This window comes from Branchiostoma belcheri, unplaced genomic scaffold (assembly GCF_001625305.1).
Source record: "Branchiostoma belcheri isolate BF01 breed outbred unplaced genomic scaffold, Haploidv18h27 scaffold6, whole genome shotgun sequence".
NCBI classification, from domain to species: Eukaryota; Metazoa; Chordata; class Leptocardii; order Amphioxiformes; family Branchiostomatidae; genus Branchiostoma; species Branchiostoma belcheri.
Genome location: NW_017804242.1, coordinates 7326824 through 7341866, shown reverse-complemented (window position 1 = coordinate 7341866; position 15043 = coordinate 7326824). Strand labels below are relative to the sequence as shown.

The following is a 15043-nucleotide window of genomic DNA, read 5'->3' as shown; positions in this document are numbered from 1 at the left end:
AACTATATAAGATTATGTACTATGGAATAACACGCATATACATGGTTATCTATGGTGGGATTTCAAACATTTCCGCGTTACTTTAATACTGACATACTGTAGTCATAAAACATACTGTAGTCATACGATTAAGAAATACTCTACATACAAATTATATAGGTTAAATTTGATTACAGCGCAATAATTTGATAAAAATGTTACCCCCCCCCCACACGAAAAAAAGAAACAGTCCTAAAACAATCAATTCATTTTTAGAATTGTACTATGAACTTGTGCACACCATTACAGAGTGTTAGGATCATCATATATAGGTTGGTCATCAACCTCAACCATCGGGTTGTCGTACACCTCTTCAGCCGTTTCGTCAATGGTGTTCATCCGCGCCTTTTCACCCCCCGCCTTTGTTGTCTGCCCGTCTGTAGCTCGTGACTCGGGAGTAGGGACGGTCATGTCCTCTTCTAGCCGCTGCCACGGATACTTGACCCTGGCCAGTAGATGCATGAGGGACCACACTCGGTGTACCTGTAAAGATTATGGATTTTGTGCTTTTGGTAATTTGGACAGATACGTTTGCATACATTAGCACGATACGTAGGCCCTGATTGGTTAGTGGGAGTAACCAGTCCGTGAAGAACTATTGTTAGCGACAACATTTTCGCCTCGGTACGCACAGTCTAAATCAAAGCTTATTCTCTCGTAATTTAGTTTCAAGTCCTGCTTGTTACTGTGGTCACCCATGTGACAACATTTTCACTTTTCACTTTTTGTTACACTACCCTAACTACACTGAGTACACTCAACAACGAAATACTCTTCTTGGCAAATTGAAAACACTAATTGGCTTTATTACTGACTTGGATGATCTTTCAGCTGATATTCTGGTATATTTACTTTTAAGAGGTTCTTCTTTTCTCTCAACAATGTACAATACTCAAATACTGCTGCAAGTGCAGACATTTTTGTTAGAATTAAATAGTTTTTTTGTAACATCTCGATCAATCATGTCAGTATTTATATACTTCTTTCACTTGTTAATTGTTTAATAATTGTATTCAATTTCTATATGATAACTCGTGCTTTGCTTGCTTGTATTACGTATTGTCTGGTGGCGACATGGATATAAGTGTAACTTGAGTGTGTTGCCATCACGTCTTGTCACTGTATGTTTCAATGAAAAAACACTTTGGAAGTGACAATTGCTCTGTGAGTCAGTTCGTGACCCGGGACTCAGGCACGTGTACATGTTTAGCCGTAGCTCTCTGTAGATTAGTAGATTGTACAGATTATAGTAAATCATCTGCATTGTATCCTAGACCATAAATCGCTCTATAACTAAGTGGTTAACTTATTGTAAACCATTAGACCCCAAACCTGTTAGAAGTCTAAACATGTGGATTAATAAAGACGGCTTCACAGAAATAACAAAACTCGTGTGGATCTCCGTTTATAGTAAGTGATATATAGACGCTAAGAGACCAAACACTCACTAAGACTTTAATTAAATATTACATACACAGAGGGGTCATGTGGCGTAAAAGCAGATTGCTCGACTCGGAACCAAGAGGTCCCGTGTCGGAGTCCTGACGTGCCACCGATCTTGTGCCCTTGGGCAAGGCACTTCACCCGACTTTCCTCACTTAACTCAAGTGAAAATTAGTATTGTCCTGTCCTATATAATTGTCCTTTGCGTTGCTGGCTACATAAAATAAATTGAAAACAAAAATATAACGTACCAACATGGCCAGGAACTGGATAACGATGATGCAGCCAAAGACAGAGAGGAAGACCAGGCCAAGTGGATTCGTCCCCAGGAGCTGAAAACGTAAACAAAATCACTTTTCATGATCTCAGCTGGTTATTAATATTCCTCTATGATGTTTAACAAGACACGTAATTTCAACTCCTCGCGTATCATATTTGTGTGCTTGTGTTATAATATCCATCCTTGCATATATCATGTTGTTCCTTAACGGTAAAGCATATAACATATAGTTTGAATACATTGCTCGTTTAATATTTCAATCATTTGCATCGTACACCTTTTCATTATGAAAGTTCCTAGTCTCTCTACAATTAATGACACCCAGGCACCACATTAAAGGATTTCAAAACAGCTGAGTTTCAACCATTAATAGAGAGAATATCTAGGAATGAAATCTAAATTACATTATTCTTACTGCAGTGACACCTAGCGGCAGTGGAAAATAGAACAAGTCAGTATAGGTCTGGGGACTGTGGGATAATAGCCTTAGCCTGATCCATCGATTTTGATGCTCGGTTGTGTATAAATATGTTACTTTTGGTTATTTTTTTTACTGTTGTTGGTGTTTATGTCTATCTGTACAGGACACGTCTGTAAAGCAGTATATTGTACTGAGTGCGCCTACATTGTATAAAGAAAACAGAAATAAATAGACTCTACAGATACACTAGAATGTAAAAAAAGGTCCTAGAAAATGTGTAAAAAGAACACTGTGAACGCTACAGACCTGCAGGTTAGCCTGTTGGGCCAAGGTCAAGATCAAGGTTAGCCAAAGCGCGTTGGACACCGCCAGGATGATAAGCCAGGAGTTCCTCAGCTCCTCCAGCTGTTCCTTCAGCCCCACGTTCTGACTGAACACTCCGTAGTCCTGCTTTATACACTTATTCCTCAGTTTAGCCCAGAACCTGTTCTCCCTGTAAAGAAGTTGGTAAAATCGAGGGATTTTGCTTTAATTCAATTATTTTGGGGACTGTTTAAAGTTAAAACTTTTGGTCCGACACAAAGATTCTCTCACCTAGAGCTTTCGACCACTTACTCTGGTCTTCCTCGGTAGACTGACGCAGTGAAGCTTGTCACGTGGCTTCTTTGAAGTGTGATGTCAACACTGGGTCAAAGGCATCTGACTTTGTCTGCCCCTGTCGCGGTGATGGGCGCTGATGTATATGGCTTCCATGTGACAAGCCTCACTGGGTCAGTCTACTGAGGAAGACCAGAGTGACTGGTCGAAAGCTCTAATTGGGAGAATTTTTTGTGTTGGACCAAAACATTTTAAATTTAAACATGTAACTACCAACACTGATGAACGTTCATGATAACATTTTGGGGATTTCTTTCTGATACATTTTCCATTGATGAATACCTCGTACAAAGAAATCAAAGATACATTACAGTCATGTTTTGTGCTGACAATTCAAAATGTATCCTGGGCCTGTGAACGTCGCAAAAACACTCTTTTTATTATAGTAAAATACATTCATAAAATTAACTCAATTAGTATCAACCAATGAAATAAAACTTTGTAAATACCTGTACCGCACGTGATCCTGGGACACGTTCTCCATTTTCTGTGTTGTCAGCTTGCTCACCACTTTCTTCACTTTGTCGATTCGTTCATCCACTAGAAATCGCCAAAAATATTAACCCACGGAAATAATAAGTTTTTGTAAACAGGAAAAGTAATCATATGACAATATCGCATCGGTAAGAATACTAATGAAATTTATTATTGAATTAACACTTCCCTTGCTACACCCTAATGCACTTCTGGTCTCCCGTGCTCTATGCAGAGCATAGGGTTTGGTGCTCATGTCCATTTCCGTAGCCCTTGGGCGACACACAGTTGTGCAGGGCACTACAGCAGGGGGCTAGTCCGCTGGTAGTGCTGTGTGTTTGACCTTTCCACACTCTTTCTCATGTGATGAGTGCTAAGCATAGAAAGAAGTGTGTACCATTTTTTTGGTATGATCCGGCCGGGGTTTAAACTCACGACCTCCCGGTCACAAAAAGAGCACTCTAGCAATTGAGCTATTGCACCGGTCAAACTTCTAGTGCAAAGTATAGAGGTTATAATTCTCGTACTTACGTTCACTTGGATGGCGCAGTTTGCTTAGGGCAATCAGCATACGTTTCACGTGTGCTGTGAATTGAATACATAAATAAACGGGGTTAGTATCCATGTTAATATCCAATAGAAATTATCCAATAGATATAGTATCCAATAGAAACATGCCGATTGAATAGCAAATGTTTTGAATTGTTTCTCTAGGTGAAAATGTCTGAAAAATCACATGAACCTACTGAAATGTCAATTGTTTTTCCAAATGCTGTACAGAGTGATTATGAATTTAACGACATACCGGCTTTAGTGATGCCCAGATTTTCGCGTATCTGTTGTTCCTCGATGTTGACAAGACTTGTGACGTCATAACCCTCATACACAAACTTGTCATTGTACTTCTCCAGACCAATCATATCCAGCCATTCTTCCACTGTTTCCTGTGGATCATAGTTAGATTGGAATACTTCATATCTATTTTACATATATTTTAAGAACCAGTAAACTTTCTACAAAGGCATGTTAAGGAATATAACATTTAAATAATGGGGAACGGAGACGATACAGAATCTAACTACTTTTCACCCCTTACTCACATCTTTCAAAAGGGCCCGTAATTCTAGAAAACTAGTTACCAGAATATTGAAGAATATTATGATCATGGTTAGAAAAAATATCCTAATAGGTAGAAACATTGAACGAGTAGATATGCTACAAACTCTACCAAAACTGTACATTATTACTTATTTCATTGAAAAAAGAATATTGGCTCTAAGTCTAAGGTTAAACCAATTCACTTTTAAACATGTCGATTTTCCGCAGTTATTTTGAAGACAATGCCTTTATGTGATTTTTATTGTAAGCAAAATAGCTATACGCAGTTTTGCGACCAACACGAACGTACCGGCACTTTGATGTCGATTTGATACTCTGACAGTTTGTCGATCTCCCTCAGAAGGGCGGGACGGTGGATCTTCGTCACCCCGATAGACTCCAAATCCTGGGTAATAGCATTTGGCATTCGAATATATCATTTAGTTATTTAGAGTTAAAAGTTTTAGTGCAACACAAACAACGTTCTCTCAGCTAGAGTTTTCAACCGATCACTCTGGTCTTCCTCAGTAGACTGACCCAGTGAAGCTTGTCACGTTGCTTCTTTGAAGTGCGACGGCAACACTGGGTCAAAGGTATCTGGTAGACTATTTCTTTAGAGGGGTAAATGAGGCCATATACACCTGGGCCCATCACCCTTCAATAAACCGCGACGGGGACCGACATCGTCTGCCAGATACCTTTGAGCCAGTGTTGGCGCCACACTTCAAAGAAGCCACGTGACAAGCTTCACTAGGTCAGTCTACTGAGAAAGACCAGAGTGACTGGTCGAAAAATCTAGGTGAGAGAACGTTGTTTGTGTTGGACCAAAACTTTTAACTCTAAACACGTAATTACCAACAAAGATGAACTTTCATGATGGTATTAAGTTGTTTTTAACATCTAAATGCTTAAAGAAATACTTAAAGAAAAGGAAAAAAAAAACTTAAAGAAGCGTTATCACCGACCCCATCTGACATTCCTGCGATGAATGTGGTGTCGTCATAGCCATGTTGGAGAAAACAGTTCAAGTAGCGATCCTGCAAAAATGCATTTATGATTATATCAAATTATAACAAAACTAGAGAGGCCGACATTTGCTTGGGAGCAAATACAGCATATTTCAGTCCATCTCCCTCCCACGCAAAAGTGGACTATTCCAAACTTACCCCAGTACGGTAAAATTGGCAAAGATTCTCAAATAAATGAATTATATACAGTAGTAGTAGTAGGTATGTAATTGAGAACAAAGATGCAAGATCAAGCACATTGAATCTCGAAAGCTTTACTAGTCTTATTACAGGTATGCAAATACTGACAATGATGAGATTTGATACATTTTGAAGGTCTTAGGCACATAAAATTGAATGTGTGGGTCATTCCGCATGACTTGCATGCAATGTGACCTCAGGTAACCCGCAATGGAACACGTGTTCCATGGATGGAACCGGCCATTCTTTAGATAGAACATGGAACGGGTACAGTCCCTTTTTTTGCCGAAAATAGCCATTAAAGTCCTCCAAATGAGTCATTTGGAAGTGGTGTATGCCAAATATGTGACTGCTATTCTGTAGACACATGTTCAAGGTACCCTTATACCGAATTTCAGATCATTTGGTTGTAAAACCAGGGCTCAGGATCCAAAAATCCATTTTTTGGCGAAAAATGCCCCAAAAAACCTTCATAAAAATTGTTCAAAGGCATGTATCAAAAAAATGAAAAAAACGCCTGGGGGTATTGGCCCACTCTACCTCCATGCCAAATTTCAAGTCATTTGGCTGAATGATGGCGGAGTTGAATCCCTTTGACTGTTTGGCAGGAGGAGAAGGAGGAGAAGGAGGAGAAGAAGAAACACCAGAGAACACAATATATTTCATCCATACCATGGTATGGACTGAAATATAATAATAGAAAAAATTCCGTATATCAAATATCATACCCGTAAATCTTAATCGACAATTATTATCAAATGTAAATTCAAACAATTAACACCTTAGATACACTCATTGTCAGAAAGCATTCGACGTACATTAATACATCAGGAGTCTTTTTCTATATTTAAATTGTGTACACATTACCTTGAACTCTCCAGGAAGCCACATAGCAGTAGACAGTTTGTCGGTATCCAACAGGCTCCTCCTCCATGCAGATTGCTTTCTGGTGGCTACGAATATATACGGGTTATTTTTTTTTCCTTTAGCTGTAGCACTGTCTTGTTTTTCGTCAAAGTTTGCTTTTCCAACCCAGTAAATATATCTAGACTATTATCTTTAAATTTATAAACATTTAAACGTTAAACATAAACACTGGTATGGCAGATCTTGAAAGTTCTATAAATATAAATATAAATGATAAGTGGATTTTTAGGCTTTTTTTTACCTCTCCTTGCAAGACTTTGACCGGTACGTGGCTTAAACCATCCTGAAATTTAAAAAAAAAAACATGTCAAAAAAGGTCCATGTGCAAGAAATCGTTTCCTTGTACAACATTGGATTTGGTGATAGCAGTGAAGCAAACTGGTATTATGATGAAATTAGTAAGTTTATAATGTAAGTATTGTAAGCAGAACAATTTAGCTTAGATACCTGACTTCTGTACTCGTCTAGCACTTGGTCCAGCCTTTCCACTTCCTGCAAAAAAATAAAACTCCTAATAAATTCCATAAAATCCATAACATTATAGATCTTTATCAAAATCGCAAAAACATATATCAATCATACAATTAAAAACAATTGATGTAGATATACCATAAGGGCTAACAAATGAAATGACTTACATAAAGTACATGTTGTATATGGAATTTGTTTACAATAAAGGTTTTTACCTTTTCGTCCAAAATTGAAGGCCACTGCCCCAAGACCTGTGCAGAAACAAGGATTGTCAAAATTAAACATTCCTCCATATTCAACATTCGTTTTCTTGTTTGTTTGCTGCTTTCTACTGACCAGGGATTACCAGGTTACCCTTCTAAACATTTGCTTTATTCCAAATGATATGAATTTAGATAAGATTTAACGTGCCTGAAACAACACGTGAAATTAAATCAGCAAAATGTATACATAATATTTATTTATTTAAATCTGTACCTTTCTTCCTCTTTGGTTTTTCATCCTCCTCTTGCTCTTCCTCTTGGTCTTCCACTGATAACAGAAGGAAAAGATGAGTAAATAAACAAAACAATATACTTAATGGCTTTGGGTTTCTGATGCTTAGTTGAATAAACGCGACGTTTTGTCATTTTTAACTGGACACGTCGTAATAGTAGTGTAGAAAGCAGGAATTGTGACCTAACACCAGGAACGCATCTGGTGTGAATTAGATAATAAAGGACAGGGACCCACATGCCTTTGAATCAGTCTGGCCCAAGCAGTGTTCGAGTGTGGTCATTCATCCTATCAGCCTTCAGAATATAGAACAATATTTACTTCTGTACAAGCTAAAAATCGACACATGTGTCAATAACTTTCTTTATTTACATGTGGGAGATGTTACCTAATGGGGAAGATGGAGGTCTAGCCTGTGTTGTTGTTGGAGGATCCGGCTGGATCTCCTCTACGTTTGGTTCGTCCACCTCCTGTGTTGGTCCGCAGTTACAGCACCTTGCAAAAGGTAATTAGAACACAACAGTCAAAATCAGCTAATTTTCTTTAAATCTTTTCGTGTGCTAAACGATATAAGCCTTAATGGCGGATATACACTATAGTATACAGTAGAATCGGCACCCGAAAAAAAACCTGCAGTATAAAATATTCACAATTGTGATTAATAATATTAATATCCATAACTATGATAAGAAACCCTGGTATTAAAAATTCAAACATTTGGTATGGAAACGTTATTGGTTACGCATGTCGTTTTTTTCATACCTCCTCATGGCGTCCACAAAACTCCACCAGATTTCTGTCCAACTCTTTCCACTTCCGACTGTTTTTCCTTCACGTGTACCTGAAAAAAAGACAATAAAAGATGTTAAATGGGTTTCATAACATTGAATTATCTCTACCTCTAAAATCTCTACCCATGCACACGTGTAGTTTCCTTTAACTAACAGTAGTTTCCTCTGCCAACAAACTATCATTCGTAACGTAAATAAGTAATTTGAAATGTGTTTTTTTGTCATGGCCATTTTGATTCCTGACGCCTTTTACGCCTTTTTACATTCTTGACTATTCTGATAATTGAAAAAAACTAAGAGAGATGCCCTTCCCTTTTGTGTTGACAAAATTCGTCATTATCGAAAAAATAAAATTCCAATTGGAAGCTAAACCTTGGGCAATTCACGTTATATCTACCAAATGTATTGGCCAGGTCAAGGCATCAGAATAATAACAGGATAGAATCCGCCAAAAAATATATTTTTCGCAGACTGAATACATACAGAATCACCGAGTGATCCACCCAAAACCATATTTCCGTCCCGGGAGTAAACCTCAGCCTTACCCCAGCTCCTGTCGTTAAGGTTACAGATGCTGTAGATGGTGAGCAGCAGGTAGCCTGAAGGCAGACAGAACAGGTACCAGATGCCGTGGATGAGACAGAAGAACTCGGTAGGATGCAGGAGGGCCGTAACGATGAAGATGGCGATGATGGTGAGAAAGTATATGGTACTGACGGGAACAGGTAGCACCAGTGTATCGGGGGGCATAGTTGGAACATCTGCAGCAGAAAAAAAAACGACATGAGGCTAAAAGTGATAACTTGACCATAACTGATGGTAGGTTATCTTCGGGTAGCTGTAATTTCTATGGATATATATTTTACAGTTTTACATGTTTGCATTTTTAACAAATAAGACATACTTTGAGTCATAAGTGTAAAAATTGTAGTAAACACTATGAAGTACCGAAGATGGGCTTTACCCTAGTTATTGGTTACTGGCCGTAGATCATGTAAATCCAAAAAGCTATAGCTAATTTTATTATTTGGCATATTATATGATTTCTTTATGATTTAGTCAAAACATAATACCTGTCGGCAGAGGTGGTGGACCAGATAGGCCCTCCACAACTTCCCTTGCGGTTCCCACTGTTACTGCAGCCATCACGATGGCGAAGACAAAGGTCAAAACTTGAGCCACCTGCAATATTAAAAAGAAAAGTTTTCAACAGAAATGCGTTAATGCCATTAAAATGTATCCCTAAATCAATCAAGATATCTGGATAGCTATATATAGCTACATATTGTACAGTATTTGTTGTTTAATGTATTATATATATATATATATTTTGATGTTTACTGTATAATATTTCATGTTAATAATGTTCATTATTGCAATTTGTTTTGTATTTAATATTGTAATCACTAATTATATTTTGCATGTTGTGTTTGGGAGGACAACTTGTAAATGTGTCGATGCAACTGTTTTGTGTTCCCTTCCACTTGTTTATCTGGTGGTAAACTCAAATAAACAAATAAACATACTACGGAAAAGGATTTGCCTGCAGTTGAAAAATAAATGATTTTGTTACATGGATTTATGTCACATATCACAGTGTTAGTTTCCGTACCTGTAGTTGGAAATTCTGAGAGGTGTAGAGGCAGATCATAGCATAAGCCACAGATGTCAAGACGAGAAGTACCATGGACACCGTGACGCTCACGTTATAGGCGTAGTTCAGCCCACCTGTTGGATAACATGATTAGAGGGTAAGAGACTTGAGGCGCGGTCGATTGTTGTTGTAACATTGTCGTAGGATTTGTTCGCAGGCTGTGACAAAACCTACCACTACGAACGTTCTAAGACGGCCGGTTCCGACACATAACAGCTACATTTTATAAAACAAATCCAAGGCTATTCCAAAGAAGTATTTGATTTGTGACCGGGAAAAACGATATGTTTTGTAATATTGCTTACATGTATCTTGAATTTTGTCATCGGTTACGTTGTGCAACATTTTAATGTATATTTACAGGATAGATTTAAATCGTAGGTTAATATGTCAACTCTAGATTTACAGTAAATGGTACTAAATTATAATTTAGAAGCCATGTTAATAAACTGGGGATCAAAATCATACCGGTATCATATAACAGTTTTCTTTTGGATCACATGTTGAACCCGACTTTTATATCATATTAAAAGCTCTACTTTTTTTTGTTTTATCGTCAAAGATTGAGACAGGGTCATATATCTAGGTTGTTATGGATCGCTCTTATCTTATTTTTGTATTTTGGGGTGGTACCTAGGCTAAAATAAACTACCATCAATCGACATATATTCACCAGACACAAGCAGGCAACACGTCCCTGGACCAATCAGCGTTGAGAAGAGCAACAGCAGCTGGTACAGGATGAAAAGGCGGGAGATGTTGGAGTTGTTCTTGACCATCGTCTGCCACTTCTGGATCATCAGGACCAGGTTGGCTACGGTCGAGGGCAGCCACCGGCGGCGCTGTTTGAAGAACTCGTCAAAGGTTTCAGGACAGAAGGTGGAGTCTTCAGACACGGCAGAGTACTCAAGTTTCCAGCCATTTTCAACCTAGAGATAAACACAAACATCAGCAATAGTGTAAGACAGCGGTTGTGCTGTTTGAATAAACTTCCAAGGCTCTTGGAGCAAGAATAGTGATTAAAAATAAAATACAGACCCGAAAACAAATTTAAAAGTCATATAACAACAGAAAATTTCTTCAATCTAAGCTAGCCCAATTTCTTTCCTTGATCATACACTCCAAAAATAAACTAAAATTCTTGCCCTTTAAATGACGCCAGGTGTAAACAACACGAATTTTAACACGCATACGTAGTTGCAACGTGGTCTAAAAATAGGGCATAAGTCAACACATTTGCAAACGCAACAAACAACAAAACAGTTGGCCTAGACCTTATTGCAGCGTTTCTACGTAAAACAACTGAATCTAATCAACCCCTGACCTTACTCCAAATTCCCTGTTGCGTTGAGATACATTATATTATAATCAAATAAAAACAAGGTCAAGTAACTGTAATTACCATGATACAACATAGGAATAGATACGTATAACCGACGTTACCATGAGGGTACAGAGCCATCTATCTTCTCCCATGTCCTTGATGAGAAACTCGTTAGCCTTGGTGACGTGTGTACAGTACGTGGGGAGGGTGTTCTTCACGGCTTTAGCCCGGTAAACACTGAAACATCCGGGGCAGCAGAGGACCGTACCCAGCACATTGTTGGCACACTAAAAGATAATGATAAAAACAACTTACTTGCTATGTCGATAATCAAACAATTATGCCTTCAGATATCAGAGTTATCAACCAAGAACTGAGGTGCTCAAACTTGTATTTCCCCAAAACTATGATCGTAGACTGAAATTTGTTGCCACCAAGCGCAGTTGGGGGATATCATCAGTGGAAAGCTTTAAATAACTCCTGCAATTAAATGTGCAAAGATTGAGTGTAACAAGTCGTTCGGTGTGATATAGCTAGCTGCCGCCGCGCCGCGTGCCTGCGAAGCTGGTGTGTTAAGCTGAAGGGCGGTTATACCGGCTATACTGATACAGATACAGAATGTAGTAATTGTACATTCACACTCTTGCAAAACGTAAGTTGAACCTTTCCTTCGCATTTTCTTACTTGATTCAGATACGTCATTCTATTAATTTAAAATCAGTTTTGTCATTTGTTACATTTATAAATATAATAATTTGTTTAGTCATTTCGTATATATGATGCACGCCTACAATATGCCAAGCTAACATTTGGATATCGACAAAATGATCATTTCTACGGTTAGGGTATGAAATTCGTTTACCATTAAAATTAATCTACATTGTATAGCGTATTATTTCTGAATTTAAAAGGAATCCTGGTTTAAAGCGCAATGTCACTTGTGCATTAGCGTGGCAAAGTGGCGTCGGTGGTGCAACGGTTAGAGCGTTAGACTCGGAACCAAGAGGTCCCGGGTTTGATACTCACTGTGGCCCGACGTTGTGCCCTTTGGAAAGGCACTTAAAACGACTTCCCTACCTATACGGTGGAGTGACGCCCACCGAGCCTCTTAGGCTAATCTGTCTAACTGTGTGCCAAAAACACACTACGGATTTGGTGCGCCGATGTGACAACATCTGCACATTGGCCACTGAGATCCCTTTTTGTGTGCATTAGCGCAGTGCAGAAATATACACTAGCAATAGTACAGCTGTGTGAAAAATAATATATTATCTACTGATACCTTGTTAAGCCAATGTCCAATGGCGTAGTCGAAGATCTGGTACCACGCCACAGCTCCCGTTCCCAGGGGATGGGTACGAGCGCACACGGCCCCCACGGCAGGGTCACGTGCCGTGATGTCCAGTAGGGCCTTGGCGGCGTCAGGGTTAAACTTGACGTCAGCGTCTGTCACCAGCAGGTAGGTGTTGTCCAGTTTGTCCTCTATAACGATTTGAAGGTCGTAGTAAAGTGATTCATTTAAATATCCGGTTTGCCTCATTTGCATACTTGTGACATGTAAATTGAAACGTTTCCAGAAGCACAGTGATGAATACAAATAAAAGGACATGGACTAAGTGACTGCGAACTGAAGTTAGGCACAACTTATATTCTCGAAGCTACTTTAACAATAAAAAAAAACGTTTACAAGACATTTGAAAAACTATGGATAGCATGAGTCAAACCTCCCATCCCAGAAGATAAGGAAAGCATAAAATGACACATACAACTAGAAGCGTTTTGTTTCTGTGATGTAGTTTTGCGCGGCTAACATAATTTCACAGTTAATGTGATTCGAACAAAGAAAAACTAAAAATTATTTAGCATTGTCCTAAAGTGTGTTTAAATTAATAATGTGTCCAAGTATGCTTGAAAGTTTGCCTATAATGATTTGAAAGTCATAGTAAACTGATGCATTTAAACGTATCCGGATCACCTCATTTGCATACTTATGACATATAAATTGCGATGTTATTTTCAATCAGAAGTATGCAATTTTTTTTTGTACTGCACCTAATGCATGGTGCACATATTGTTGTTTCTTGATTTCGACCTTACCCGGATTGTATCCAAGGATTTCCAGCCGCATGCTGCAGGCATTATGCCAGTCGCTAGGGGTCGGACAGATCTTGAGGTAACGTGTGCAGATCGGTTTCTTGAGATATTGTTTAACAGGTGTATCACTGTCGCTGTTGCCAGTAAAGACCTTAAAAAGTAATAATGGGACGTTTCTTGTTTATCATGCAAAATGTATAAATAAAGAGCTTCACTTTACATACATATGTAATGGGTTTAGTGCAGGTCAAAACAATAGTTAGCATGTGCATGCAATATAGATCGTCAAAATTACAATTACTACAATTACAGTTACAGATGCCCCAGGACGACCACCATCTAAATGACCTTGTCCCTATTTACAGAGCTAATGCTACTGGACACTCTCTTAGAAAAAACAACAACATCAACATCCCCCCAGCCAGAACAAAAAGACTTTAGAACTCGTTCCTACATCAGTCTATCATACTCTACAATCAGACTGTATAAACTTGTCATACCTGGGATGTACTATTCATGTAAGCAGTGTAGTTGGTTGTAGTTGGTATTTATGTATATATGTATTATGTATGTAATAATGTTATGTGTTTATTTTAATGTAATGATGTAAATATCAATGCCATTCAGCCAACATTATAGTTCTATTTTGTATGTCTGCAATGTTAGTATGGAAATAAAGAATTGAATGACTACTGTGTGGTAAATGCATTCGGCTTCTGCTTAAAATTATTTGTGGACAAAATGGAAGAACAGATGTGTCATGGTAAAAGTTTCTCGAAACTAATAATCGATACGAATTGATCTGTATTAATTAGGTGTATAAAGTAAAGAAATAAATGTTGCATCAGACTATACATTCTATAATCCAAAAGGTCTACTACAAAATTGTACTTATTTTCTGTTCTCTTTAGATGACTATATCTACATGCTATACTTTGTCGCAAAATACTGTAATATCCAATGGATTATATTTTAAAAGATATTTTAAAGGAGACATTACTAGTATTTTGCAATAATGACTGTTTTTCTGCCCATTTAAAACAGCCATTTTGAATCATTTTGCAGACTGCAATGCCTCCTAGCGGATTTTTTAAAACTTCAGCTTGACGCAAAACCTATTGACACTCACCGTCGGTTCGCCGTCGATCCCCTCACTGTAAGTGTCCCATTTCACGCTGGTGGTACCCAGCCTACCGATGCTGCCCACAACCTTGCCCTGGTACTGGATCGTGTAGGATCTTACCCACTGGTCCTCTCCAGGTCTACCCTGGGTAACCACCCCCGTCACCATCTTGGTCTCGCCCAAGTCCACTTGAATGTATGGCTGAAGGTCATCACTGAGAAAATGGTCGAGGTGAAAAAATAGATTTATGTTGGTTTACGTTTAAAATGCCCAATGCATTGTGCCCATCCTCCCATACCAATAAGGCAGCTGCCTTGGCCAGTCGCTTAGAAATTTTCATTGGGGCATCTGATGCTCCCGTTAAAAGCTCGATGCATATGTCTATACCATTAATTGCAAAACTCAGTCCTATCTTGACGTTCCGATTGATTTCGTGTTCTCCGATATATATGGTTCCACCCCTTATTTTCTACCAAGTTGTGACTGTTATGTTATGTCTCGATGGCCATGTCGTGTCCAGTTTGATTTTTTTTTTTTTTTGGGG

General features: G+C 38.5%; 1 protein-coding gene across 1 annotated transcript in view; it reads right to left on the bottom strand.

Moving 5' to 3' along the window:
* The window catches only part of LOC109482515, a 19647-nt gene continuing 4604 nt past the window's right edge, over positions 1 to 15043 (bottom strand). The window contains exons 4-26 of the mRNA XM_019785246.1: positions 14506 to 14713; positions 13380 to 13527; positions 12565 to 12764; positions 11402 to 11569; positions 10632 to 10887; positions 9917 to 10032; positions 9378 to 9486; positions 8850 to 9065; positions 8276 to 8354; positions 7902 to 8008; positions 7496 to 7549; positions 7234 to 7269; positions 6995 to 7039; positions 6789 to 6830; positions 6488 to 6573; positions 5378 to 5449; positions 4723 to 4818; positions 4120 to 4258; positions 3846 to 3899; positions 3290 to 3380; positions 2490 to 2676; positions 1734 to 1814; positions 1 to 522 (exon numbers count right to left, since the gene is read on the bottom strand). Of these exons, the coding sequence (XP_019640805.1) occupies positions 283 to 522; positions 1734 to 1814; positions 2490 to 2676; positions 3290 to 3380; positions 3846 to 3899; positions 4120 to 4258; positions 4723 to 4818; positions 5378 to 5449; positions 6488 to 6573; positions 6789 to 6830; positions 6995 to 7039; positions 7234 to 7269; positions 7496 to 7549; positions 7902 to 8008; positions 8276 to 8354; positions 8850 to 9065; positions 9378 to 9486; positions 9917 to 10032; positions 10632 to 10887; positions 11402 to 11569; positions 12565 to 12764; positions 13380 to 13527; positions 14506 to 14713 (2830 nt within the window). The 3' untranslated portion in view covers positions 1 to 282. The remainder of the gene's footprint in view (positions 523 to 1733; positions 1815 to 2489; positions 2677 to 3289; positions 3381 to 3845; positions 3900 to 4119; positions 4259 to 4722; positions 4819 to 5377; positions 5450 to 6487; positions 6574 to 6788; positions 6831 to 6994; positions 7040 to 7233; positions 7270 to 7495; positions 7550 to 7901; positions 8009 to 8275; positions 8355 to 8849; positions 9066 to 9377; positions 9487 to 9916; positions 10033 to 10631; positions 10888 to 11401; positions 11570 to 12564; positions 12765 to 13379; positions 13528 to 14505; positions 14714 to 15043) is intronic.